The sequence below is a fragment of the Gambusia affinis genome, linkage group LG16, assembly GCF_019740435.1.
Source record: "Gambusia affinis linkage group LG16, SWU_Gaff_1.0, whole genome shotgun sequence".
Taxonomy (NCBI): domain Eukaryota; kingdom Metazoa; phylum Chordata; class Actinopteri; order Cyprinodontiformes; family Poeciliidae; genus Gambusia; species Gambusia affinis.
Window position 1 is genome coordinate 18,298,160 of NC_057883.1, and position 26,276 is coordinate 18,324,435.

Here is a 26,276-nt window from a genome sequence, read left to right on the forward strand (position 1 = left end):
TTGATTGATTGAAATGAAACTGTTTTTATTTGGTATGGCAGAGATACAGAAAAAAACAATTATTTAACAGTTACAGTGTAGCAAATATTTTGACATGGGAAACATTTAAGCAAAAATATGATGCATATTGTATGAAGTCTTAATCATTTTAACCAGCACAGTCCAACTTTGCTTTCACAGTTTTATGTCGACCTAATGGATTTTGACTCTGCAAATGTTTCAACACCTTATAAGAAACTAAAACAAAATAAATGGATGATTATAAGAGATGGCACAATCTCACAGGTCGTGGTGGACCATAGGCACCGAGGATGGAGCAACACATTAAAGAGAACTAGTCAGCAAACTCTTAAATCAATAAAGCAAAGTCTGCCAGCAAGACGCCGCCGCATGTAGACTCAAGGAGCCAGACGGGCCACATATTGTGATGCTGAGGAGATTTAAAGTGGCCCAACCCGCCACAAAAAAAAAAAAAAAAAAGACCTTCTCCTTTTCCGGTTCGCTAACCACACACACTGGACCTTAAAGCCAAATTGTCATGGAGGGGGAAGAGACATGAGGTCTCGGTGTCTGCCACTCCGTATCGCTACATAAAAAGAAGGTGAAGGATGCCGTGTGAGCAATTGGTTCCAATTGACAGAAGATTGGTCATGGTCAGCCTTCTGAGTGGAAATCCACGTGAGAATGAAGCGTTTGGACCAGCAAGGGGCACAAGAGGCCAACAGCAGACAATGAGGCCACTCAGAGGAGTCTGGCTGCCGAGGAAATGTGGAGAATTTAACCCCTTCTTCACCTCCTTTTTCATTCCACTTAATGCACTGACATGTAACATTTGCAGAAGAAAAATCAGAGTAAGCTTCATAGCCCCCAAAACATGACAGGAAGTAAAGTGGCTAAGATTTTTGTAACCTGCTAAAGTCAATCGCAAGATTTCCCAAACAACTGTGTTAAATAAACAAAAGGTCAAATCACATGCTTGAAGTTGTGTCTTAAATAGCACCTCTCCAACCTCAAGGGCCAGCTCAACCATTACCATCCTTGTGACTTTTTTACCAATTAGGCAGGTCCTGTTCACTGAAAGAGACCGGCTGCTTTTAAGTCTCAGAGGGCCAAAGGGTCAGCGCTCAATCAGTCTGCTTGGAGAGGTTGTGTGTTTGAACGAGCCTCTAGTTGACAGGCCAAGGATGAGGGTCAAAAGGAGACGGGGGGGTAGAGGGTGCAGTGATTGGTATGGGTAAGGAGCCCTGCCAGCTCCTAAGAGAAGCCTTTTGAAGCCCAGACACTGGCCAGGGCAGCTTGGGCTTTCACAGCACAGCTGCCCTCTTCTCCAGACCTGCAGCAGCTGATGACAAGGCCCCAGCTGCTAATTATACGGCTGATGGAGAGTCACTCAAGTGGGACTGTCGGAGCAAGGGGTGGCCCTTGTGTGCAAATCTGATGGAAAGTCAAGGGTGGAAGAACAAGAAGGGTTCCACCTCCATAAGGGTAGCTGTACTTTTTCTATTTTTTTTTTTAAAAAGGAAACAAGCTACTATGCTGGGAGAAATTACATTTATTATTCTGAAAATTATGTTAATTTTAATTATGCATTCCGTTTTAGGTTTGGGGAATGAAAAACAACAAATAACTTCAATTTTAAAAATAGACATTAGATGCACAAGTTTGAATTGATTTTACACAGGCTCAAAAGAATAGATACACCCACACATCCAGTAGTAACATAAATGTTCTTCAGCAAGTTAAAGGCAAATCAAACTCTTACTTTAGCCACCACCAAAAGTACTGCTACTTTTATAGCCTCTGATGGCTACAAAAAGTATGTGGTTCCAGGGACTTTGACCCAACTATTAGTGGAGATGTGTGCATATATTCAAGTGTATGTTTAATTGAAAATGATAGAAAATTAATTTTAAATTCAAACTCACTATTTCGCTTTATTTTAGTTGCTTGTTGTATCAAAAATCTTTCCTAAAAAAAGAGCTTCATATGAAATTCTTGTCTATAATGAGTATTTGTAAACTTGTTATTGGAGCTATACAGAATAAATTCAATAAATCATTATCTTTATGGTCATCTGCATCCATTTCAGCTGGACTTGGTTTTCAGTCTCAACAGTGCACTGTGCAGCCGCCTATGATGGATCTACACTAGACCACCATCTGCCCAGTGGACACCGGGGCTGAACCAGTTGAATTCCAGATGTAGTACTCTTTGGACTGAAGTTCTCGGGCTGAGGACCACACAATGACACCACTTTCAATTTCACATAAGGATAAAAGCAGGAAATGTTTTGAGGTCAAAGCTCTCGACTTACACGTGGAAATCCTTGGTTTGGCAGATGAATAAACTTGCACTGAATGCTGGTCAACACAACATCCAGACAGAGTCGTGTCTGGCACCCTTAAGTACAACTGTTAGAAGAAACAGAAGAATGGCAAACAGCACAGAGTTGATGAAACCAAATTTAAAGTTGTCCACCTACATGCAACTTATTAACATTTTAAGAGGAGAGGAAAATTCCAAGACATTCATGGGTTTCATAATTATATGTTAGTGTTCACCAATACCTGCAAGTCAAACAAAAAATAAAGAATGTAAGGCTAATAAATGCAAGTAAATAATTGAAATGATTAAAGAAAATGTCTTTTTAGATAAAGACTGAAATAGTTTTGTGTCTCTCTTTTTTAAATAAATACACGAGTTCTTATTAGAAAGCTGTAACAATTTACCTTAACGTAGGCAGTAAGTCCAGTGCAGAGAGGATCAGAAGGTCCATGTGAGGATCCAGAAAAAGATATTTTGCCATTCAATGTAACCTCACGAGACTTTGGAAACTTTTGACCTTTAGTTTAGCAAAAAACAAAAGTTTTATTTTTTAAAATCTTTTAAATAATTCTAGAAAAAAAACAAAAACATTTTAATAAAAAAAAAAACAAACACATGTACCTAGAGCCCAGACCAACAGATTCTTCTCTTTAGACACGTCTAACTGGCCAGAGCTCACTTTCACATCCGCCACACCCATCTGATTTCTGAACAACATGCAAACATTTGAGAAAAGCATTAGAAGCACACCATTGTTTCACACCTATTGGGCACTATTATATTATCTTTTTTTTAGATAACAGTTCTGATCGCCTTGGCAATGTCTCTCTTCTTTTTACATTTTATGTATAAATTCTTCAATTTAGTCTCACATCTTTAAAAAAAAACTAATTAAAATCAAAAAGTTAACAGAAAACAACTCTACATTTTTCTTACTAAAGTGCAAATAGCTGCTCCCATAAGTCTCTTTAATATGAGTTTTTAATATGGGATTCAGACACCCAAGCAAACATATAAAGATTTATGAATGCTTCTCTTTTTTCTGGAAAAATTACATAAAAACAATTAGGACTTTTTTCAAGAATCTTGAGTGAAACAGTCTCTACTCTGTCTGCTCCTTGCATTTCCTCTCATCGCCTTGGCAATGCCTTTCTTTTTTGCTCTGTCCTTTCCTTTCCTCACCAGCTCTAAAGAGCAGGCTCATCTTCCTACTGGGTTTAAATAAATGATTTAAAAAAACATTCCTCATCATGACACCAAATCTTTGAATTTAACTTGTAGTATTTCTTAAGTCCACCTTGATCAATGGTCTCAGTTTTTGCTGCAACTTATTTAATTTCCCAGAGAATTTTATGCAGTATATATTAACAAAAAAGGACAGGCAAAGTTGGTTTTACAGCTCTAGACAAACTTTACTGAGTAGGAATAAAAGCACAATTGTACAAGTTCCTGTTGCCTGACCTTAACAGATCAATTACAAGTCTCTTTAATAAATAGTAAATCACTAACTTAGCATAATAAAAATTTAATAAATAAAGCACCTTTTGACTACAGTTTCTTACCAGAGGTGTTCTTTTGAATGGATCAGAAGCTATTTTCAAAGATGGCCCAGTGCAAGAGAATTTTTCATTCTGCTGTTTACCTGTTGAAGAACGGCAGGTGTGCTTCGCAGTACTCAAAGCTGTTCTTCACAGACTCGTGGAGCTTGAGGGACACACTCACACGAAGGTTATTCTCCTCTTCCTTCAGCTGATATGAGCCAAGAATGGGGGGAACAGGGACCTGGAAGGAAAGTTAATCAGTTATCCATTCTCTCCTTGCTTCATAAAGTCATTGGTCTTCATCTGAAATGTATACCTGTGAAGTGTAGCTGCAAAGTCTAAATGGCTCCAGAGGAGGAGAAAAGGGAAACTTGTACGGCCCAGAGAAAGCCGAGCCGTCTGCTCCATCAACACTGCTGGCGGTCAGTATATTAGAGTCCAGAGAGGTCACGCAGGGATGGACCAGGATGTCCTGCAGTGGAGAACCGTTGTGTGGCAGTGTGAGGGTCACAGTGACGTTCGGCAGCACCCCCTCTACTTCACACTGTTGAAAGAAGTGCAAAATGATACATTCAAAATATATTCACACCACCTGAACGTTTTCACATTTTGTCATGTCGAAATCACGAACTTCAGAGCATTTTATTAGTATTCAAGAAGACAAACTAACACAGAGCAGTGTGCAATTGTGAAGAAGGAACTGAAAGGACACAGTTTTAATTTTCTGAAAAGTATGTAAATAATATGTTTTCCCTTTTAATCTGACACTTGAAATTAAAATTTGACACACATCGTCTGGAGGAGGAGCTGCACAGATCCCCAGCTCAGGTGGGAGAATCTCTCATCACAACAATCATTTGACTGCCCACACCACGTATATAGACTTCATGACAGAGATACAAGAATGAAACTAATGATAAAAGAAAGCTAAAAATAGATTTACAGTTTGACACAAGCCTTGTGGGGAACCTGCAAACATGTAGAGGAAAGTGAGGTGGTCAGATAAAAGCACATCTCAAATCTTTAGAGTGATATGAAAATATTTGTGTGACAGGAAGCTAACTGCAAATGCTTAAACACACCATACCCACAGTGGAAATATGGTGGCAGCATCATGATGTGGGAATGCCTTTTTACAGAAAGGACAAGAAAAAAATATTAAATACTCTGTGGATGCACTAAAATATTTAATCTCAGTGAAATACATTAAAACTTGTGGATGCAACATAAGAACATGTGTGAATGTTCACTGGGTATGGATACTTTTTTAGGACACCAACTACTTTCATTACATAGCGCCCTTACCTTGCAGGTCACTGTCCCATAAACATCCCAGGTATCCTGTCCGCTCTGGTTCCCATACTGCATGGAGCGCACTGTTTCAACCACAGCCACATTCACAGAGGCTCGACCCCGATATAGACCAGTCTTCCAAGCTGGCTGCTTCTGGGTGACCGTAGATGTGGGCGCCATGGGTGCAGTAGGTGATCCCGCCAGTGGTATAGTATCAAGAGGTGTGCCAAGAGGACACGCCTGCAAGAGGAGAGGTGGCAGCATTGCCACACGAGAGTCCAGGCCCTCCCTGTCAAGCTTCCCCCCTGACCCTAGGACAAAGGTCTGGAGGCCAGCTAGAAGTGTGAGACCCTGAGACACTGACAGCAGGTTGGCCAGAGGTGGTCGCGGCTCGGAGGGGATATCCACTAAAGGGAGGCAAGCCAGGATGAGTGGACCCTGAGAGATGGCCAGCACAGGCCACAATGTCGCCTTTCCATTCAAACGTAGCTCCACAGCTGGTGAACGTGGACGGTAAAGGCAATCATCTCTGTCAGCTACGAAGGGCTTGTTAGGACTGGAAAGGCCCAGTTCAGTGAGCAGGAGCTGCGGGAAGATTCTGTCCTCTGGGACGGCTACGTAGGAGGAACCTGCCGTGATTTTAGCGCGGTGTTCCACAGTAGAAAACCTCCTGTTAGAGAGACACATGACATTCAGCTACATTAAATAACAGTTAGGTTAAAATAAACAAACTAATATAAAACCAATTATCTTTTCTTTGTAATGAGTCTATACAGAGAGAGAAAAATAGAAGGAAGTTACAAACCTTGAAAACCGTACTGATGCATTTTCTCCTTTTTCATGAAAAATAATCCATAAAGCTCGCAAACTCATTTGTTCGACTGCAAGAACTTCCCTAATCTCCACAGATTGATATTTGCATCCCTACGAGCACGTTAAATTACTTTTTATTCTCAGCATACACATTTCTCTTGATGCAGCAGTTAACTTCCTGTTGTTATCTCATGTGACGGCCAAGGCTAATCAGCTGACACAAGCGCATGCGTAATATGAAGTGACTGTGCTAGGGATGGGAATGTCGACTGTTTTTTATGATCTATGTTTTTGGCTAAGTTCACCACCAAACCTTTTACTGTCTGAAATATTTGCTCAGTTTCAATGCAATAAATTAGCCAAAATCTAATATGAAGAACTTATTCTCCTCTGTCCACCAAATACTAATGCAAAACGAAAGCAAAGAGAAAGCCTGGATAAAGTTTTCCATAAACAATGTATATGTAGACAGTACAGGCAAACAGCAGAAGGTCCTCTGGTCAAGTAGAACCGTAATCTCACTTTTTGGCCTCATCATCATGATGTACAGGTGCTTGTCCTCAGCAGGAATATTGTCTTCCCTATTTAGGTCAGGGTTAACTGGGAGATGGATGGAGATAAATTTAGGGCAATCTCTGAGCTGTTACAATGTGCCAAGGATGGAGGAACTAAAGAGCAGCCTTAGACTGGCTGAACTATTGTTTTGCAAAGAATATTTGACTAAATGTCTTTCAATGTGAAGATGGTAGACTAATGGTGGTACTGCAAAGAATATATTTAGGGTTCTAAATATTATATGTCACATTTTCCCAATATTATTTGAATACATTTTCAAAAACACATTAATTTCCTTCCACTTCACAATTTTGTACTTTGTATCGTTATCACATAAAATCCCCCTGGTTCATAAAGTGACAAAATATGAAAAAGTCAAATTGGTGTGAAAATTTCTGCACTGCACTGTTGCTTTTTTAACTCTCATACAATAGCGGTTCTCAGATGGGAATCTATTGCCAATTTGGCGTCATCTCAAAGAGCCGGCATATAGAGTCGGCTCAGCCTCCGACAGCACCTACTTGTCCCACCCTTCTATCCCATACAGGAAGCTGCATTTCTTACAAGCTAGCTGTCAACAAAGGGGTAAAACTGAGAGGAAGAAAAAACAAACCCGAGCATACGTCGGCGTGATAGCTGACTGTAGGTTAATTGGTTGTCTTAAAACTTAATTTTGCGGGTCTGTCAGGGGAATCGTGAATATGGCGACCACCGCTCAGCTGTTCGAGGTAAAAACAACTGCAGTAAGCTATTCTAGCTAGCAGGCTAACTAATGGTCAAATGTTATAACGGCTGCTTAACGGTGCTGACTTCATTTATTTGTACAGTGTGTAAAGAAAGGTTTGCAACAACTTCGATAGCCAATACATGCTTGTTTTATTCAGCAAAATATAATGAAACAGAGCAGCACTTTACATCTCCCTGGAGATGTCATTGTTTTTGACTGCGTGCAGGAGAATCACTGCTGGTTTTAAATGTTTTATGAGTCTTGTTTCTGCTCTGTGTAGATTTTATGGTTTACTCATACTATGATCTGGTCTTCATTCATCTATGGTTTCTGCCCCCATGTAGGAGCCTTTTGACGCTGATGAGTACATTGAGAGGTTGGCATGGAGGACTCCAGGAGGAGGCTCTAAAGGAGGAGCTGAGGCGTTTGACCCCAAAAGGTAGCAAATAGATGCTTGCCAGTCACGTGTTCTGAGTAATGCCCCTATATATCATCTTATTTTAGTGTACTTTATCTTTTTATTATTATTACTTTATATGAAAGCACATTGTTCTTGACCAGCAGGCGTTTGTAAATGTGCATTTAGCGATTCACCAACTAGATGTTTTCTGTCTAAAACAGATGTCCAGTTTTTCTTTTGCGTATTAATTGCAAATTTCAGATTTGACAAATCCGTGCTTCCTATTGTCATTGTTGAGACTAAAACAAATTCTGCAAGGTTGTTTTTTTATCATCTTATTTGATTGGATTGTACATACTTAATGCTTGAGTCAATATTCCATCAAATAATGGAAGAAAAAAATCTTAATTTCAGCTTTTAACTACAATGTTTACTTTGAAATCAATCCCAGCTGAATTTCTTTTTGTTCAAATGGAAAATGTTTTATATTACTGTTTGTTTTGAGATAACTTTGTTTCTGTGAAATATAATGAAGATTTTGACCTTTACAAGGTAATTAAAGGCTTCAATGTAAGTGGAAATTGAGTTTTTAAAATAAAATGATTATCTGATTCTTTTTATTAAACTTGAGAAAATGCATAGAAATATGCACCGTCAATTAATGTTTGTGTAAATTGAAATTGCTAGTAGTTCTTAGATTATTTTAGTGTTTAACCTGTCCTTTAAAAGAAATGATCAACTGATTCCTGAAAATTTAATTGGTACATTCCTATTTATTATGGCTATAATTTATAATAAATCCATCAAATGCATTTTAAAAACAGCAATATGTTAAGTGGGTTTAATCAAGTTACTGTGAGACTCTGGGTTTTCTCTTAAAATTCTAATCTTTTCTTGCAGGCAAACACTTATCCATTTGCTGAAAGAAAAGCTTCATCCCTTGTTATATTTTAATTGTAAATAATATATGTATTTAATAAAACTAACAAAGAGTTGCAAGTGCAGAAAAGAAATATGGATGATGTCCATTAGATTAGCTCAGTTTTTTCCCCTTATTTTTCTCATATTAAAACAAAAATTGATGTCTTAAAACAAGTCTCTTTAAATAATTTCATTTGAAATTGGTTCAAAAGTTTCCTCCTGTTGTTTTTCAAATTATGAAACTTCATGATCAAGGTAATAAAAAATGTTGAATCATGTTGTCCTCATTAGAATGCTCCCTTTAGCAAAGTATTGCAGTTGTTCATGTGACGCATGTGGATCAGCCAGTAAAGTTTCTAAACTGGGATATTGCTCAAGGTGCTTTGCACAACCAAAATGCAAATTTACTTAAAAATAAATTAACAGATCCAAATAAAAACGGGTAGAATAAGATTGAAATGTTTTAAAATACTTTGGTATTTCATTTTGTTAAATGTTTTAGCCAATTTTAAATTTTATTAACTTTTTATTTATTAAGTAAAAAAACATTTTAGGTACTTTTTTTTCTGTTGCAACTATTAATTGTGACTTTGTCTAATAGTGTTAATACTTACTACAACACATCTCTGGTTCCTGTGCACTGATTTAGACGTTTTGATAGCTTGAAAAAAATTAAGAAATAAATATGTTTACAAATCCTTTGCATGCTTTTCTCCCCACTTCTGTGATGTTTACACTTTGGGACAGAGTTGCATCTCATAAGCAAAAATGCCACACCAGTTTAACTTTGCTCCAGATCCATTCCCATTTTTATCTACTTCAACCATAAATTGTTGCCAGCACCTCCTCGGAAGCTCTTAGCGAGGAGTCAGCGGCGACGTGTCTGAGGAGGCCACCATACTGTGAGTCACCAGCCGGGAAAGCGAGTGTCTGTTGGGAGACGATGGAAGATGACTTTAAGCTGCAGCCAGTGCTGAAGGAATTAGTCAGAAGATTATACACTCATCATTTTGGGATATTTCCTACTCCTTGAAATGTGGTGCTGACTTAGAACATTTGCTCTGTAGTGCTAATGGCACTTAAATGCAGCTGACGAAGCTACTAGTTTTCTGAGCTTTTTAAGCCAAGGGAGCCAGGAATTAGATGATCAACATTATTCTGTAACTATTTTACTGTATCTGTGAGGTCAGTGGGACAGATATAACCTTTTGCCAATCAGTGATTCCTTCACCTGATGTGTTTTGTTTTATGTTTTGTCTGTGTTGCATTCACAAGTGGAAACTTCTGTCTGGACATATCTGCTTGTCCTCTGTAACAGGCTCTTGGATGAATTTAAGTGTCACATTGAGGAGCTGAAGCAACTGGATGAGAAGATCCAGCGGAAGGTGGAGATGCTCGAGCATCAGTGTCATCGGGAAGCAAAGGAATTTGCCCACAAAGTGCAAGACCTGCAAAGAAGCAACCAAGTAGGTTGAAAATAAACACCCAAGTTTTGAACACAAAACTTAGATTAGCATTTGGAAATTATGAGATTTAAATCAGACGGTTTAAAACAACCCAGCTTATTATGTGACATATTATATTTTCTATTTATATCACCTTTGCTTTTATTTTCATTCAGGTGGCCTTTCAGCATTTTCAAGAGCTTGATGAGCACATCAGCTATGTGGCCACTAAGGTGTGTCACCTTGGCGACCAGCTTGAAGGGGTGAACACGCCCCGCCAAAGGGCCGTGGAGGCCCAGCGGCTCATGACATACTTCAACGAGTTCTTAGACGGAGACCTACGCAGTGACGTCTTCCATAACCCAGACAAGGTGAGGACGACATTAGGTGTGCGTGTGTTTGTGTGTGTGTGTGAGACCACTGTTGAAGGCTCCTGCAGTGAGTATGAACAGGATTATGAGGTAACCCACCCTTATTAATTTGTCAGGTTTATCCCCTTGGTTGGATCCCTTGACTAATTTGGATTAATGGAATTGTCTGACAACAGCTGGTTGATTGATGAGCATGGATGTCAGGATGCGGATGTCAAAACTAATTGCATTTACTATAGTTTGTCTTAGAGGGAGAATTTGATTGGTCTCCAGCTTTGTGTTATGAAGCCAGATGGTAGATGTAGGAGCAGTAAAAACCATGCATGTTTCTGAGGCGTGTTGGTGTGAAAGAAGTAACTCTGACACCACAAAAACACAAAACTTTAATATGTATTTTTGGTCATGTTTCTAGTGCAAATATCTTAGTAGACTTGAAAGAAGACAAAACTAATTTACAAGTAACTTTTGAGCAAGATATAGGAGCTTGGCTTAAGTCAATAACTTCTTAATATTGATAAAAAAGTTATAAGTGAAATAATCTCCCAGTGGAACCAGGACTTTTTGTATCAATATTAATGACTTTTTGACTTGCAACAAGCTTCTGTTTCTTCTTGAAAGTTACTTGTAAGTTGGTTTTGTCTTATGTCAGGTGTATTAAGATATTTGCACTAGAAACTGGACCAAAAATACTTGGTACGATTTTGTGTTTTGCAGTATAAAAGTTTGATTTTGTAGTTTTGTCATGATAGTCAACTTTGAATGATTCAGATTTAAGAGGAACTTCATTTGAAGTTGGGGGTTCAATCCTATAGACTGAAGCTTGAGATGGTGCTGGTATACCAGAAAGGCATGCAAAAATATCTGTCCAGATTCCTTTTCCTGAGCATACCTCCATATGAGGGGGAAATGGGAAAGCTGCAAGTGAATAGCTGAAGGGGGATGGCTTTGCTAATCCTTCTGAAAGGGAGGGCTGGGCCGCCAGCATGGAGACAAGTGCTGCTAAACCCTGACTGCAGGGAGACGGCTACATTACTTACATGGGATTTAGCTAATCTTAGCTGGGGGACAGATACTTAGAAAACCTTCGCCGAGCAGAAAGGCTGGATCCTCCTCACGGGAGCAGAGTAATGATGTTAGCTGAGGCAGGCATCTACGGGAACAGAGGAGTTGCGGACGGTGGGCCTTTCGTAGGTCTGGGGCTTTTACAGCCGATGTGTGCGGGCGGTGGGGTGTGAGGGGAGTGTTCTCGATAGGGCCTCCTTTTTTACACAGATATCCCTGGCCGGACAGATTATTGAAAGCGATTTAGCCTCCTGTGGGATTACAGTCCATTCAGAAAAGACGTGCCAGTAAAGAGCTGGATGTGCTGCTAAGTCAGGACTGCTGCTGCTGCCAATGCCCAGGTGAGCGCAGCCTGTCTGTTATCAGCTTCCTGTTTAACACAGGAAGGTGGAGGGAGGCTGCCCTAAGATGATGATCCCTCAAGTGGAGACGCCGCCAGCGGCCTGCCCACTTTCTGTCTGGATGTCCACCTCACGTGGTTTTCTTGTGCTATTTCTCTTTTTTCCACCTCACCTGACATCTCCCCTCTCTCGCTCGCCAACACTCACACCTGCACTGTCTCTCTCTGTAACCCTCAGATTAAGGAGGCTGCTGATATCATTCAGAAGCTGCATCTCATTGCCCAGGAGCTCCCATTCGACAGGTGAGTCAGGCGTCCTAGAGGCAGCTTTAGAACAGAGCGCTGTCAAGCAACAGAAAGGTGGTGTATTACTCACACCGTTATGCAGAAGTATTCACCCTCTTGAACTTTTTTATGTTTTGTCACATCATAAGCATAAAAGTTTTGGACTTTTATGTGATAGACCAACACAAAGTGGATGAAAAGACATTCCTTATAAGGGATTGTTTCATCTCTCCCTGAGTCAATACTTACAGCTCCAACCTCAGTTACACATCTATAGACTGAATAATTTTTGCTTATTTATTTTTGCAGAATTGTTCAAGTTCAGTCAGATTGGATTGAGAAAATCAAGTTTTCAAGTATTGCCACAGATTCTCAGTCAGATTCAGGTCTGAATGCTGACTGGTAACACATTAAGATGCTTTAATCTAAGCCAGGAATTTGCTACTTTTATAGTCCAAACAGCCTTTTTGTCCTCAATGCAGCTAAACAAAATAATTTTTTAGAAACATCTTCAGTGAAAACATTTTTTAAAGAACCACTATTTTCTTTGTTTTAAAATAAAGAAAAACATGAAACCCTTGCAAAAAGAGAATGGATATTTTGTTTTTATGGAATGTTAGTGTGAAAAATGTTATAATGAAAAGAACATAATTTAGAATGGGCGGGAAATTTATCTAAAAGCATTGTTAGTGCTGTTTGTGTCAATATATTTTGAACATTTCATGCAGTCATTCCATAAAAAATGAAAAACTGTTATTATATCATATTTGAAAACAGTAGTTGATTCTTTATCGTTTCCAAAGTTTTTAAGAGCCGTTGTGGAAAATCCTAAGGGCCACTTGTGGCTCCAGACCGGCAGGTTGGAGGCCCCAGACTGAAACCAGTCCATTACTGCTATTGCAGATGTTTTCAAATATCATGATCATTTTTCCTTTGTGTGTGACAGGTTTGCAGATGTCAAAGCAAAAATAGCAAGTAAGTTTCTACTCCACTTCCGTCATTTGAGAACAGCAAAAGGTGGCCGCATTAAATATTGCTTTTATGTTTGTGTTTACTTTTATTTGTGCCTAGGTAAATATCATGACCTGGAGCGACAGTTGATCCAGGAGTTCACTGCAGCCCAGCGCAGAGGGGAAATTGGTCGCATGCGGGAAGTTGCAGCAGTTCTCTTACATTTCAAGGTGTCCTAGGAAGACATATTTGATTTGTTGGTGTTTAATTTATATAGTGAAAAATATTGCTAATAGGTATTTTAGTTTAGCGCTTAAAGGCCTCATCTATGCACTTTAAAGTTGCTGGAAGAGTAACATCTGTGTCTTTCTTTTGAAGGGTTATGCACATTGTGTGGATGTCTACATAAAGCAATGTCAGGAAGTAAGAGTTTGATTCTCTTTTAACATGTTATCTCGTTTGTTTCCTTGTTAGATAAAAACATTACAAGCTCTTTACCTTTCTATTTATTTTTATTTTTTTACTCTCTGTCCTTAGGGTGCCTACGTGAGGAATGATGTGTTTGAAGATACAGCAGCTCTCTGCCAGAGGGTCAACAAGCAGGTGGGAGAGGTCTTCAGCAGTCCGGAGACTGTCATGGCCAAACTCATCCAAAACATCTTTGAGAACAAGCTGCAGGTACTTTTTCAGTGATTCATTCATTCACTTGTTCATGTTTAGGTTTTTCTTTTGTTTGTTTTTTTAACTTCCTATGTCCCATCAGGCTCATGTTAGAGAAAAACTGGATGAGACTCGGCATTCAGATGTAGAGCAGTACCTAAAGAACCTCTACGACCTTTACACCAGGTGACAAGTTGCTCACTTGCCGTTTCATGAATTTCGTTCATGTGTAATTGTACTTACTTTACATCTCAATGTTTCCAGGACGACAGCGTTAGCCACAAAGCTGACAGAGTTCAACCTGGGCTCAGATAAGCACACATTCCTGTCCAAACTCATAAAGAACATATTTTCCTCTTACCTGGAAAGTTACATCAACATGGAAAGGGAATACCTTCGCAGTAGAGGCGCTATGATTCTGCAGCGATACTACGACTCCAAGAACCACCAGAAGCGCTCGATTGGCTCGGGCAGGTCAGATTTTCACCTGCAGTTTGAAACATTTCTATAAGCTTTTTTTTTTTTTGCTCTGTGTTTTGCAAGAAATGAGAAACATTGCTGTGTTTGTGCAGTATCCAAGAACTGAAGGAGCGGATCAGACAGCGTACCAATCTTTCACTGGGTCCAAGCATCGACACCCATGGGGAGACCTTCCTCTCCCCAGAACTGGTCGTCAACCTGTTGCAGGAGACGCGTCATGCCTTTGAGAGATGCCACAAGGTGAATCTGCTCTACTTCCTCCATTTAACTGATGCCTTCATGTTTTCTAATTAAATGAAATTATTGTTTTTCTTTGAATGCTGCACAGCTTTCAGATCCGTCTGATCTGCCCAAGAATGCCTTCTCAATCTTCCTCCTGCTGGTTGAACATCTGTGTGTGGAGCACATTGATTATGCCTTGGAGATCGGCCTGGCAGGTATTCCCATCCGTCTTCATTAGAAACACAATGGCAGTTTACTATTTCATACAGTGAAACATTTACATACACTCGTCACTGGAGTAAATATCACATTAATTCAGGACAAACACCTTCAAGGGTTTTAAAAATCTAAAGTTTGAGAGCCAATATTTTTGATTTATTGGAAAGTTTATCTTGTCCACATAAGATATAAATGAGGCACTTCAACCTCAAAAATATGCATACAACACCTGTATGTTTGGATAAAAGTTCATATGGAAATTGAAGAACAAAGTAAAACAGATTTCGTAGCCATTAGTAAACTTTTAAGGTTGTTTTTAACCAGAAATACTTAATTTTTTCATACAGCAAATATTGTTGCTGAAGGTGAGAGTTTCAATATGACTTGTGACAATTTATTAAATACCTAAGTATACACTATTTTTTTTTCTTTCTGTTTTGGGTTCATTGCAAACCTTAATCCCAGATATTGAGTAGTCTGTTCATGTCTTGGAAAAAAGTATTTTATCATTTCCATTAAAGCTGTCTTGTCAGATTCATTGCCAGCTACATTCAATAAAAAGCTTGTAAAAAAAACACAATCTGTTTAATATAGAATTACAGAAAGAAAAATTTAATCAAGACTGTCTAATAAAATGTCTATTCAGATGAAAAATGAAAAAAAAATCCATATTACAAAGTAAAAACTTTTTCTGTAACATTTCAGTAATTTCTTTAAGTGATTATCACACCACACTGTTAAATGTTGATAATGTTGGCCTAGCTAAACATAAAAACAATATTTCTCTTATTTGTCAAGTGAAAGTGCTTCTTCAAGAGGAATATAAATTCTAAATAATGGATAGTTGTGGATGGTAAAAAAAGAGATGAGGTAGCTGGATAATTTTAGTCTGAGCTGGTGATTTTCACGTAATGTGATCCTGCTTACTAACTGCGATATGTTTACGCTGAGGCAGCTCCAGGAAAACGAAATAGGCTGTGTTTTATTCTTGGCAGTCATCTGAGACACCAAGCAAAAAGCTGCCAAACACAGCTCTTTTTTTTGTTATACTGTTAACCGAATGGGAAATGACAGACACCATGTTACACCGGGAACTTTAAAAAAAACGCTGCATTTTGTAAAAATGTTCCTTTTTGAATGACGTCATATTCTTTACTGCCTTTTCTCATGATTTCCTTTCAGCGATTCCCTCATCTGATGCAAAAAATGCCAACCTCTACTTCCTAGATGTGGTTCAGCAAGCAAACTCTATCTTTCATTTGTTTGACAAGCAGTTTAATGACCAGCTCATGCCTCTAATAAGGTCAGTTACAACCAAAAGAGCCTCTTACAAATTATAATTCCTGTCAATTCACCCAAAAATTTGCTTTCTGTAATCTGTCTGCAGCTCCTCTCCAAAGTTGGCCGAGTGTTTGCATAAGAAAAAGGAGGTGATAGAACAAATGGAAGTGAAACTGGACACTGGAATTGACAGGTTAGTGTGTTTTAATTATTTTTTTTTGTTTGTCCCATATAACTACTATTTGGCCAGTAAAAATAAATTTTCTGGGCCATTTTGATTTTGTACACAGAACATTAAGCTGCATGGTGGGACAGATGAAACACATCCTGACAGAGCAGAAGAAAACCGACTTCAGGCCAGAGGACGAGAACAACGTCATGATCCAGTACACTACTGTAAGAGACGCTGAACTCTCATGCAAAGCTCAACATATGCTGCTAGTTTAACACGCCTTGTTGTTCCTAAGCTACAAGTCGGTACATTCTCCTGTTTTTATTCTGTTTCTCGCACAGGCCTGCTCCAAGGTCTGCGGCTATGTCAGCAAGCAGGTGGAACACGTTCGGAAGTCCATGGACGGGAAAAACGTGGACACAGTACTGGCGGAACTGGGCGTCCGTTTTCACAGACTCATCCACGAGCATTTACAGCAATTCAGCTACAGCTCCATGGGAGGCATGCTGGCCATCTGCGACGTGGCTGAATACAGACGATGCGCCAAGGACTTCAGAGTGAGTGAAGGGACAGAGGTCCAAAATACTCCGGTCACAGGCTAAACTTGGTTCTGGTTCCTCATGGAGTCCATGGCTTGTGAATCTCCCCCAGACTCATACCACACAAAAAAGTGTGGTAGTGTACAATTTTTTTTTAACCACACTTTTTTTTATTCTTTCTACTCAACTTTCTATAAATACGTTTAGATAAAGCTCTCTGAACATCCAGCTTCTTTTGCTGAGTTGTAGTTGTTGCTGCTATCAGGCAGATGTCAATCAGCAGCCTTAACTTTATTGTTCTTATATGATTTTTCTGAGAAACGGGATTTTGGCTTTTTGTTAGTTGTAAGCTAATCTTCCATCGAAGATGTAGTTTCTTAACCGTTTCTGCCTGTCCGTCCTCAGGTCCCTCTGGTGCTGCAGCTCTTTGACACGCTCCACTCCCTCTGTAACCTGCTGGTCGTCGCACCTGACAACCTGAAGCAAGTCTGTTCAGGTGAGCAGCTCACCAATCTGGATCGGAACCTCTTGCACGCCTTCGTCCAGCTAAGAGTGGACTACCGCTCAGCAAGACTGGGCCGTCATTTCAGCTAATGACTCTTTAAAGACCTACTATACTCCGTCCAGGGAAAAAAATAATAATGATGCCTCCTGAAGATACTAATTGCCAATCGGTCTGTCTCCTTCAAACAGTCCACACTGATTGGGAAGCCAATACTCCTTGAATGTGGGAATTTTACCCTTTTTGTTTTTCTTTATTTCTGTAAAAGGATGAAATATAAGTATTTGTTGACCTTGAATCAATTTTGTTTTTAAATACTAATCATTGACAAATTTATGTTTATAAGTGAATTACTTATATCTGTGCTTGCATAAAAAAACACTTTGCTTGTGCCAAATATTTAAATTCTTTGGTTGAACTTCTGCACAGGATTTGGCTCTGAAGCAGCTTTAAAGGGAGACTTCCTGTCCAGTCAGACAAGTTTTCACTTCATAGGGTGGAAACTTACTTAATTGGCTGAAATATTTAGTGATCAGAAAGCTCTATGAAATTGGAGGAGCAGCTATGGTCTAAAAGGAACATCTAGAAGCAAGAGTAATTGCATTCATAATCTGCTGCTGCTTCTTCTGTCCCAGCATCTGAGGTAAAAATAAAGCATCACAAAGATAACCCCAAACTCTGACCACACCGTCTGCATCTATTCCTGACATTTCAATAGCGAATAAAGCATTAGTCAGAAACACTTATTTCAGTTCTTAGTACTCAATATACATGTAACTCAGGTATGCGTCTGTAAAACCTGCATTTCAGTTTAAACTAACACAGTATGGATTGTTTTGTACTTCTTTTTTTTTTTTTTTTAAGCATCCAAGTTTATCAAAAGTAATGTAACTGTAACTTTAACATAATGAAGTGGGGATGGGTGATGTTGAGGTAAAAATCATAATGCTATGCAGTATTTATTGCAGTAAAAGGAAAAATTCACCTCATTGCTTAGTCAAGGCCTTAGAAGCGTAAATACTTGTAAACAAATATAAAACGGAACAAATCCTTTGTCACATAGACATCAGGGTGCTGCAGCTGTACTGCTATACCTTGAATATTAAAAGAATTCACTTGTGTTTTCAAATATATCATTTAAATTTATTATAAACACTACACAGAAATTCTTTTTTACCCATATAACATCGCGATAATTCCCCAACCCTTTCACAAAGTTAATTCTTTTGGCTCAACAGACAAAGTGGTTGACACTTTTAAAAAAATATTAACAGATTCCGGCCGAGCCAGCGGTGCTTTGCAAACTGAAATGACAAGCACGGCAGATTTTGCTGATGTCGGTGCATAGCTGCCACAGAGGAGCCACATGAGGACGTTGTGACTTGTTGGACGGCATGATGGAAGCAGACAAGCCTGAGAATCCCTCTCTGGAGGGTCTGGGTGGTCCCTCACAGTTCAGATCGGTGCGATGGGTCACTGAGTGTGCGGCTCCGTAATTGCACAGATCAACACTTGCTCAGTCAGCGGTGCGCGAAGTCCAAGACATTGTTCATCTGATCTGTAGCGTTTCTGGGTCAGAGGAGGCTGAAATGTTGATCTCCAGTGATTAGGGAAACAAACTGAACTTAAAAGGGACTTCTTCACACACACACACAGCTTACTGGAGGTCCACATTAGCTGCCCTCTGCCCAAGAAAAAGGAGGATCGCGCTCCTGATGTCTGGAACTATCTGCTGCTCCCATTGTACTGCTGTTTACCGTGATTATGGATTCAATAAAGATGCATTTTATTATTCAACTCTGGATATTTTTCATATTTTGAGAGCTGTGAATAGAAAGTTTGCTTTGCTCGCTCTCTCTTCATCTCTCTGTGTGAATGTCACTTTCAAAGTGAGATGAAACACTCCTCCTTTCTGTAGAACTCATCAAGTATTCATAGGAATTCTTGCCACCAGAGTAAAGTTCTTTCTTCGACTTCAGGAAGTGAGCAGAGCTGGGGGGGATTAGATCTGTACGAGCTGATGAATTGTGTGCAGTAGTCATGAACTGGGGGAGAGCGGCGGAGATAGAGACGGCTCAGAGCTCAGCTCCAGCGCCGGCTGGTTAGTGTTGTGTAGAAGGTACACACAGAGCTGCGCAAGTTCAAACAACATAATTAATTAGGCTAATATTAATATTATCAATGCCACATAAATTCAATTCTCTCTGTCCTAATCACAGCTAGATAGCTTGTAAAAATTATTTTGTTAGGCCCTGATGCAAACAGCGGGGATTTTCCAAACATTTGAGAACTATTTGTTTTTGTGGCGATTAATGTGCGTGACTCGGGAAGGGGTTGGGGGAGCAGAGCCCGGCCAGAGACGATAACTGGCGTGCAGACGGAGGCAGCGGCGTAGCGTGGCCCCGGGGACTCCCAGCATGGGCACATGGAGAAGGTGGAGGGATGAGGGGGGAGGGGGGTGTTTGAGCAGGTGGAGGGGATTAGTAATATTGTCAACACTGGAGAGGTGGATAAGACTGTACCCCCTTAATCGTCAGTTTGAGCAACTCTTGCATACATGGAAACATAAAGACTTCAGTGCAACTTAGAGTTGGACTGATTCTGGTTAAAATGGCCCAGCCTGCAAAAGTATTTGTATTTGGTCACCTTAGAACCACAAACGTTCTTAAAGCATTTTCTTACTCTGTCAGTGTGGAACAGCAGGACCTGAATCCACTTTGATTCCTTTTGGACAATTCGAATTTCTTTTAAGAGGAAGACAAAAATGTAAATCTTATGAAACTTGCTCATTTAATTGAGTCAACATTCTTAATTACATGTATCCTTGCTGTTTTTGTAAGTCCTGTTTTGTTTTTTTTAAGTGGGTCTTTTTAATGAGATCTTGGATCCCAGTGAGACAAACTATATAATTCAGATCAAACCTATAAAAATGTATACTATTTGATTTTATTTAATATGTTAAAGTATCACAAAACAGTGAAGCGGGAAAAAAACAATCTTCACTCTGACATTCTGAAATTAAATCAGATTGTTGTACAAAGGGCTGATTCAGGGTGGCTGAATACAAATGTATGCCACACCTTTAAGATTTTGATTTGTATAAACTCTTCAAATAAGTGAATGATTTTTCTTCCACTTCAATATAATGAGCGCTTTGTATTTGTCTGTCACATGAAATCCCAATAGAATCAATTGAAGTTTGTGTTCGCAATGTGACAAAGTGTGAAAACATTCAAACCTGAGTTCAGAGTACTTTTGTGGGACTCTGTAGTTCCAAGACCCATAAAAGCTAATTTATGACACAAGTGTGGACAGTAAAGTTTTTCTCTATAGGATGGTAAATATTTAGAGTAATGTAAGCTTGAAGCTATTTGGCAAATAATGTGAGTGTCTTGGACATTTTGTCCACAAAACCTCAGAGTCTTGTGTTTTCTTTAGACAAAAAATAATTTATCCTGTTATTTAAAGTTAGCTCAGGTATAATGACTGGAAAGAAAGAGTAAGGCACAAACTCTTCAACATCTTGAAGCTGAAGAGAAACTTATATTGTCTCTTAATTATCGCCGGTATTTGTTTACTCTGGTATTTCCTCTGCCAGATAAGTCATCAACCAGCATTTCCTGTTTTGTCCACTCCATCTGCACATCCAGTTATTCCTCCTCACATCCCATAAATCCTTGCTTTCGGCACACTTTTGCTCCCCCATCTGGGCTGGGCCACTCTCCCTCCTGGAGCACTGACAATAAAGCATTACAGCAGTCAATCCATGTCAACAGCAGCTTTGCTTAATTCCTGCTAAACACGTTTAAACTAAATCTTCACCTAATGATGCATAATGATTTGCTCTTCACTGTGCTGATGGCTCATATCTGTTTATTTCCCCACTCCAGTAGAAAGGATGACTCAGGTGGACTTGTTGTGGAAGGCAATTGGGATCATTTACAAGGCCTCGTAAAGTTTTGGCACCCCTTTAACTTTTTTTATATTTTGTAGTGCTGCATCCAGAAACTTCTGTGCGTTTTACTGGAATGTTTTTTCCCCCCAGTACAACACAAAGTAGTGCTTCATTGTGAAGAGGAAAGAAAGAATACATAGAAATCTGTAAAATATGACATGGATTTCTACCAAGCCTCTCATTTTTACCCACTCCTCTTCGAATTTCTTCAATTTTTTAGTTTCATTGCTGATTTTCAACTGGATTTAGATGTAACACATGAATATATTCTGATCTGAACCATTTCATCATAGCTCTGGCCGCATGTTTAGAGTCATTGTCCTACGGGACAGTGAACTTCCCTCCTAGTATCACCTCTTTTTCAGCATCTAACTGGTTTTCTTCCAGGCTTGCCCTCCATTTGGTTTCATCCATTTTATATGACTCTGCTGAAAGAAAAATCATTTCCACAGCATTATGCTGCCACTGCCACACTGTGTTCAGCAGGATCTTCATTGTTAGTTTTCCACCACTTTGCATCTTCCACATGCTTACTGTTTGGCTTTTCTAAAACCACAAATGGGGCTTTTTCTGCCCTTCTTTTAATGGTTTTCTTCTTTCTGTTCCTAAAAAAAAACATTTTTTCCCCCCGTCAACAGATTCACGTGAGCTGGGGATCTTTGCAGCTCCTCCAAAGTCACTCTAATGTTGGTTGATTCTCTGATAAATCTCTCCTTGCTCAGTCTTAGTTCAGCCAGTCTCCCATGTTTCCAGTTGCGCAGTACATTTTCAGATGATGGATTGAGCAAAACTCTGTGACACTTAAAGCTTGCATTATTGTTTTATAACCTCTCTGCTTTAAACTTCTCCGTCACTTTCTCTCTGCCCTCTCTGCTGTGCTTGTTGATCTTCATGATGCTGTTTGTACAGTGATGTTCTCCAACAAACCTCTGTGGTTTTCGCTTTAGCTGATTTTAGACTGAAATCTAAGTACACATGGATGGATTTGATTTAATTCAGACTAAAGGGGGTTGAATGCACTTTCTACCTCACAGTTTTGTGCTACTTTTCTTTCAAATTCCATTAAAATACAATGACGTTTGTGGCTTTATCAAGAAAAATTAGATATGAATGGTTTTTTTTCAAGAGAGTGCAGGAGTAAAAGATTCCAGCTTATTATACAGATTGAAATCAGAAAATGTGTTTTTTCATAAGGCCAGCTTTGATTCTTAGAACCTTACTTTAGCGCTGCTTATGTGAGAGATTTTCATAGTGTGAGCGCTCAGCCAGACTCTATGTGATGCAGATGTTGCCCTGGCCTTAACCTTCTGCAAGACACAGGTGCCGCCCAGCCCTCCGTCTTATGGCTGTGAGGATGCAGACTGTGCCAGCTATCCTCCTTCCCTCACTTTTCTATTAAAGGTTTTGTCTTAGAGAGCTTAATAATCATCCCCTTTCATTCACATAATTATTCACAACAGTAGTTTTGATGGCTAGTTTGATTGTCCTCCTTACCCCCCCGACTTTCAGCCTTATGTTCTTATAAAAACACCATTGCTGTTCTTTGCCGGTAGTGGAGTGTTTTCCAGGGTTCTTTCCTGGCTCCGTGCCTGTGCCTTGCTCTCTCTTGGCTGCGTTCATCTGGTTGACTGCACCACAGGAACAGACTGGCACTCTAGCTGAGGGCTCCAGGGCCTGCATGCACACTCCACTAAACATGGCTGTGTGTTCAGAGCTGCACTCTAATGATTTACATAAAAATTAACCACATTTATTGGAAAGTAATCATATTTTTAATGCAATACTACTTCATTTCTTACATTTCTAATTAATTGTTTTAAAAAAATGCTCCTGACACGCATTATTTTTTTTTTTAATGGTACACATCTCCAATTGCAAGTGGAACAACTTAATTTACACATGCATGAAAATGACTGTATGAAGACAAATCTATATCCAGTTAAGTGGTCTCAGTGCTGGACACTCATTGAAGAACAGCAGCTAGATTTGTAAGGCCGGTGGCCCTCCTAACCCACTGATGTTAAACCAAGACTCCACACATGCCAGAGAAACAAATGAGGTCTCTCTCTCCTCCACTGAAGATGAAACACTGCATCACCAAAGCATGTGCATTTGTCTAATCAAGCTTTTGCCTGCGGCTACGTCAAATGTAAATGAATAGGCTGGTATGTGCCAGCCTCTATTTCTGTTCAGCCTGACTGGTGTTTGATGATGATACGACACAACGGGCTTCAGACAGAAGGGGGCACTGGTGCTCCAGTGTTGCTCTCTTTCCCCTTGTGGAGCCCTCTCCTTCCTCAGAGCTCCGCACAATGGGAATCAGCCTGAGGGGGGAAATGTTGCTTTTTTAGGTCTGTGAGCCCATATCCCTTAATCCCCAGCCATGATTGACAATCATGATTTAGGGTATATGGTGTCCCATTCTAATCCACGAGCAGTGATTTCATTTGCATACCTTGCGAACGTGGCCTCATTTTGGAGGAAACGGCTGCCTTTGTAAGTGATACAGAAAGAGAGAAAGGTGCAAAAGATAGAGAATAAGGAGGAGAAAGAGAAAGGATGGGGTAATGTCTCTGTGTTTTTTGTTTTCTTTTTTTTTTTTTTTTTTGCCAGAAGATGAGCGCATGCCTGAGCAAATATTCCAGTATAGATGCCTTTGCTTCTGCAACCCTTTCTTCTGAAATGCACACAAAGAATACATGTGCAATTGGAAACTCGCATGCACCAAGTATATTTAGCAACGTAAGGATGTATAAAAACACAGAGGAACACACAGGGACGCTCCCTCACACGATGCAAAACTAAATTGCTATTTGCTCATTTTATAACCAAGTCAGGCTTAATTATAATCATGGGAGTTTGGGAGTTACCGTATAATCTCTGGAAGGTATTAAGTATTTCCCAGTGCTCATCACAGTGTAAAAAGAAACAAATACAAATACTTACAATTATTTCCCCCATCATAACACCCAGGGGACTATGAATCAAATAGTGCTGCTCAGTGTTTCTGGCGCCTGCAGAGACCGTTCATCTTCACTTTTATCTGCTGACGAAGTGGAGCAGAACTGAAACGTCGGATAAAAGGTCAAAAGAATCACATTGCTTTGTGAGTCAAAACAAGAAATCTGTAAACCAACAGTCGCCAAGTTAATTTTCAGAAACAATCAGCATAAATTCTGTTGTTTAAGAACGTTTTTTTCTGTTTGAAAATATTCATCATACCTACAGGTTACTACATTTGTTTGTATTTTAAATACATGGCTTGTAAGTCATGAAACAAATACATGAACACATTATTTATTTGAATAATGTGTTTATTTAATATTCTATCGAATATTTGAATGTTTATTTGTTATAAATACAATTATGGGCCTTTTTTCCTTTATTTTGGCTTAACTTTGTGGTAGCTGGCTGACTGAAGTAAATATTAAGAATATTGGCTTGAATATCCAATAGATAGGGCTTCAATTGATTTACATAAAAATGTTCTTGCAAAGAAGGTGAACTTTTATAATATTCCTATCAAGACATGCTTTATAGTTATTTACAGACTAAAAGAAAAGCCGAAATGAGACAAAACCACAAAATGTAACCAAGAAATTCAGCATAATAATTTTAAAATACTTCATTTGGATAGTTAGAAAACATTTCTGAGCCAAAATTAAGCTTTACACCTAAAAGACTGAAACAAAACAGTGCAATTCCAGCCATCTTTTCAGATGAACTTATTTAACAAAATAGTTAAAGTTGAACTAATATTTAGATACATTATGTTGTATTTCAACACTTGTAAATTTATTATATTTATGGATAATATTTATGATATTTGCATTTATAATAATCTCTTAATTTCTGAATTTAAAATCTACAAGTTCAGATCAACTTGTACAGTAGCTAACCCACCTGAGTGTCGGTATTATAATTGAGTTTTGCTACTGATTGACCCACATTTCATTGCTTTCTTTCATTTCAATCATCATGATAACCACACCTCTCATCCTGACCTCTAGCATCTCATGTATCTAGTGTGTGCCAAAACGACAATTAAAATTGTTACAAAAAAGTAGTGTTGTCAGAATTGAACTAATGACAAACTAATAACTTTGAATACATTTTATTTAAAAAAGTGTTCCTGCAATAAAATAACTTCTCCTTTTCTGATAACAAGTGATCAATAATGCAGCCTCATGTAGATTTGAAATACCTTTTAATTTCTTTTAAAGATATTTGCAGCAATGACCATAATAAATTCACAATAACTTGCTAACCTCATTTTTAATACTACTGTGTTTAGTGCCTGGTAAATACACTGTGTATTTGATGGGTGGTCTCTTTATGCATCTGCAATGTGAGAAAGACCAAGAACATAAAAAACCCCTGATTATTCTGGTGATAAAAACATGGATAATTTCTTAAAGATGAATATAAAATTTGTACATCTTTTCTTCACACACTAAATAAAAGTTAAAATAAAATTATAAAAAATGTCATAGATGTTCCCACCACCTTCATGGGCCATTCTGCGCTCTCAACAGCTAGCACTATTTACGAACGTTGCTCTAATTGATTCAGTTTCTTTATCTTTTTACCTCCTTAATTTTGTTATTAAGTGAGAGGGAGAGGCGCAAAAAGCTCTTCCACTTCCCCGTTTTGAGAAATTATACTCTTGTACTTGATCCAGCTAACAGGATTTTCTTAAATTACTTTATAAAAGACCATCTTTTAACTTTCTTCTTTCTCTCTCTATCCATTCATTAGCAGGTCTGCCTGGAGGCCTGCTCACATCAATTTCTTGGGTTAAAGTTACAAACTTAGGCAGCTCAGCTCGACGCTCGCGGAGGTTTTTCATGGACGAGAGGAGGGTGGCTGTGGGAGGAATGGGGACAAATTATTAATTTCTGATGTATTAGAAAAATAAAGAGATTGAATTAAGAGTATTGGTCCTCTGTTATCCAGCATGACTTGCCTCAGGGACTTACTGTGGTGGAGGACATTATGCAAATGCTCATCGCTCACTCTCTGCTATCTTCCCCTCTCTCTTTCTTGCTCCCGACTTCCACCTTTTCTCTCTCTCTTTCCATGAGTCAATCTCTGCGTCTCCATAATCTGTCCTTCTCTGTTTCTTTAATCTCTGTCCGTCAGCAGAAGCAGAAACAGAGCGGAGAGATCGTCTTCTGTCAAAACACAGTGATTTTCTGTCTATTTTTCCTCTCATTC

At 39.1% G+C, this 26,276-nt stretch overlaps 2 protein-coding genes across 2 annotated transcripts; one reads left to right on the plus strand and one right to left on the minus strand.

Annotated features, from left to right (window-relative positions):
- Positions 1-6,184, minus strand: ap5m1 (adaptor related protein complex 5 subunit mu 1). The gene is made up of 8 exons (XM_044143197.1): positions 5,965-6,184; positions 5,172-5,829; positions 4,183-4,410; positions 3,968-4,107; positions 2,947-3,032; positions 2,730-2,842; positions 2,315-2,411; positions 1-2,230 (listed from the first exon to the last, which is right to left on the minus strand). Exons 1-8 carry the CDS (start codon positions 6,030-6,032, stop codon positions 2,148-2,150), a joined length of 1,473 nt encoding a protein of 490 aa, XP_043999132.1. The 5' UTR covers positions 6,033-6,184; the 3' UTR covers positions 1-2,147.
- Positions 6,185-7,029: 845 nt separating this feature from the next.
- On the plus strand, positions 7,030-18,901 carry exoc5 (exocyst complex component 5). The gene is made up of 18 exons (XM_044143198.1): positions 7,030-7,255; positions 7,599-7,693; positions 9,894-10,041; positions 10,197-10,391; positions 12,032-12,096; positions 13,025-13,053; positions 13,150-13,259; positions 13,408-13,452; positions 13,567-13,707; positions 13,793-13,875; positions 13,954-14,163; positions 14,262-14,409; positions 14,498-14,606; positions 15,793-15,913; positions 15,998-16,084; positions 16,182-16,287; positions 16,405-16,620; positions 17,008-18,901. The coding sequence occupies exons 1-18, from the start codon at positions 7,229-7,231 to the stop codon at positions 17,194-17,196; spliced, it is 2,124 nt and encodes a 707-aa protein (XP_043999133.1). The 5' UTR covers positions 7,030-7,228; the 3' UTR covers positions 17,197-18,901.
- Positions 18,902-26,276: the final 7,375 nt, after the last annotated feature.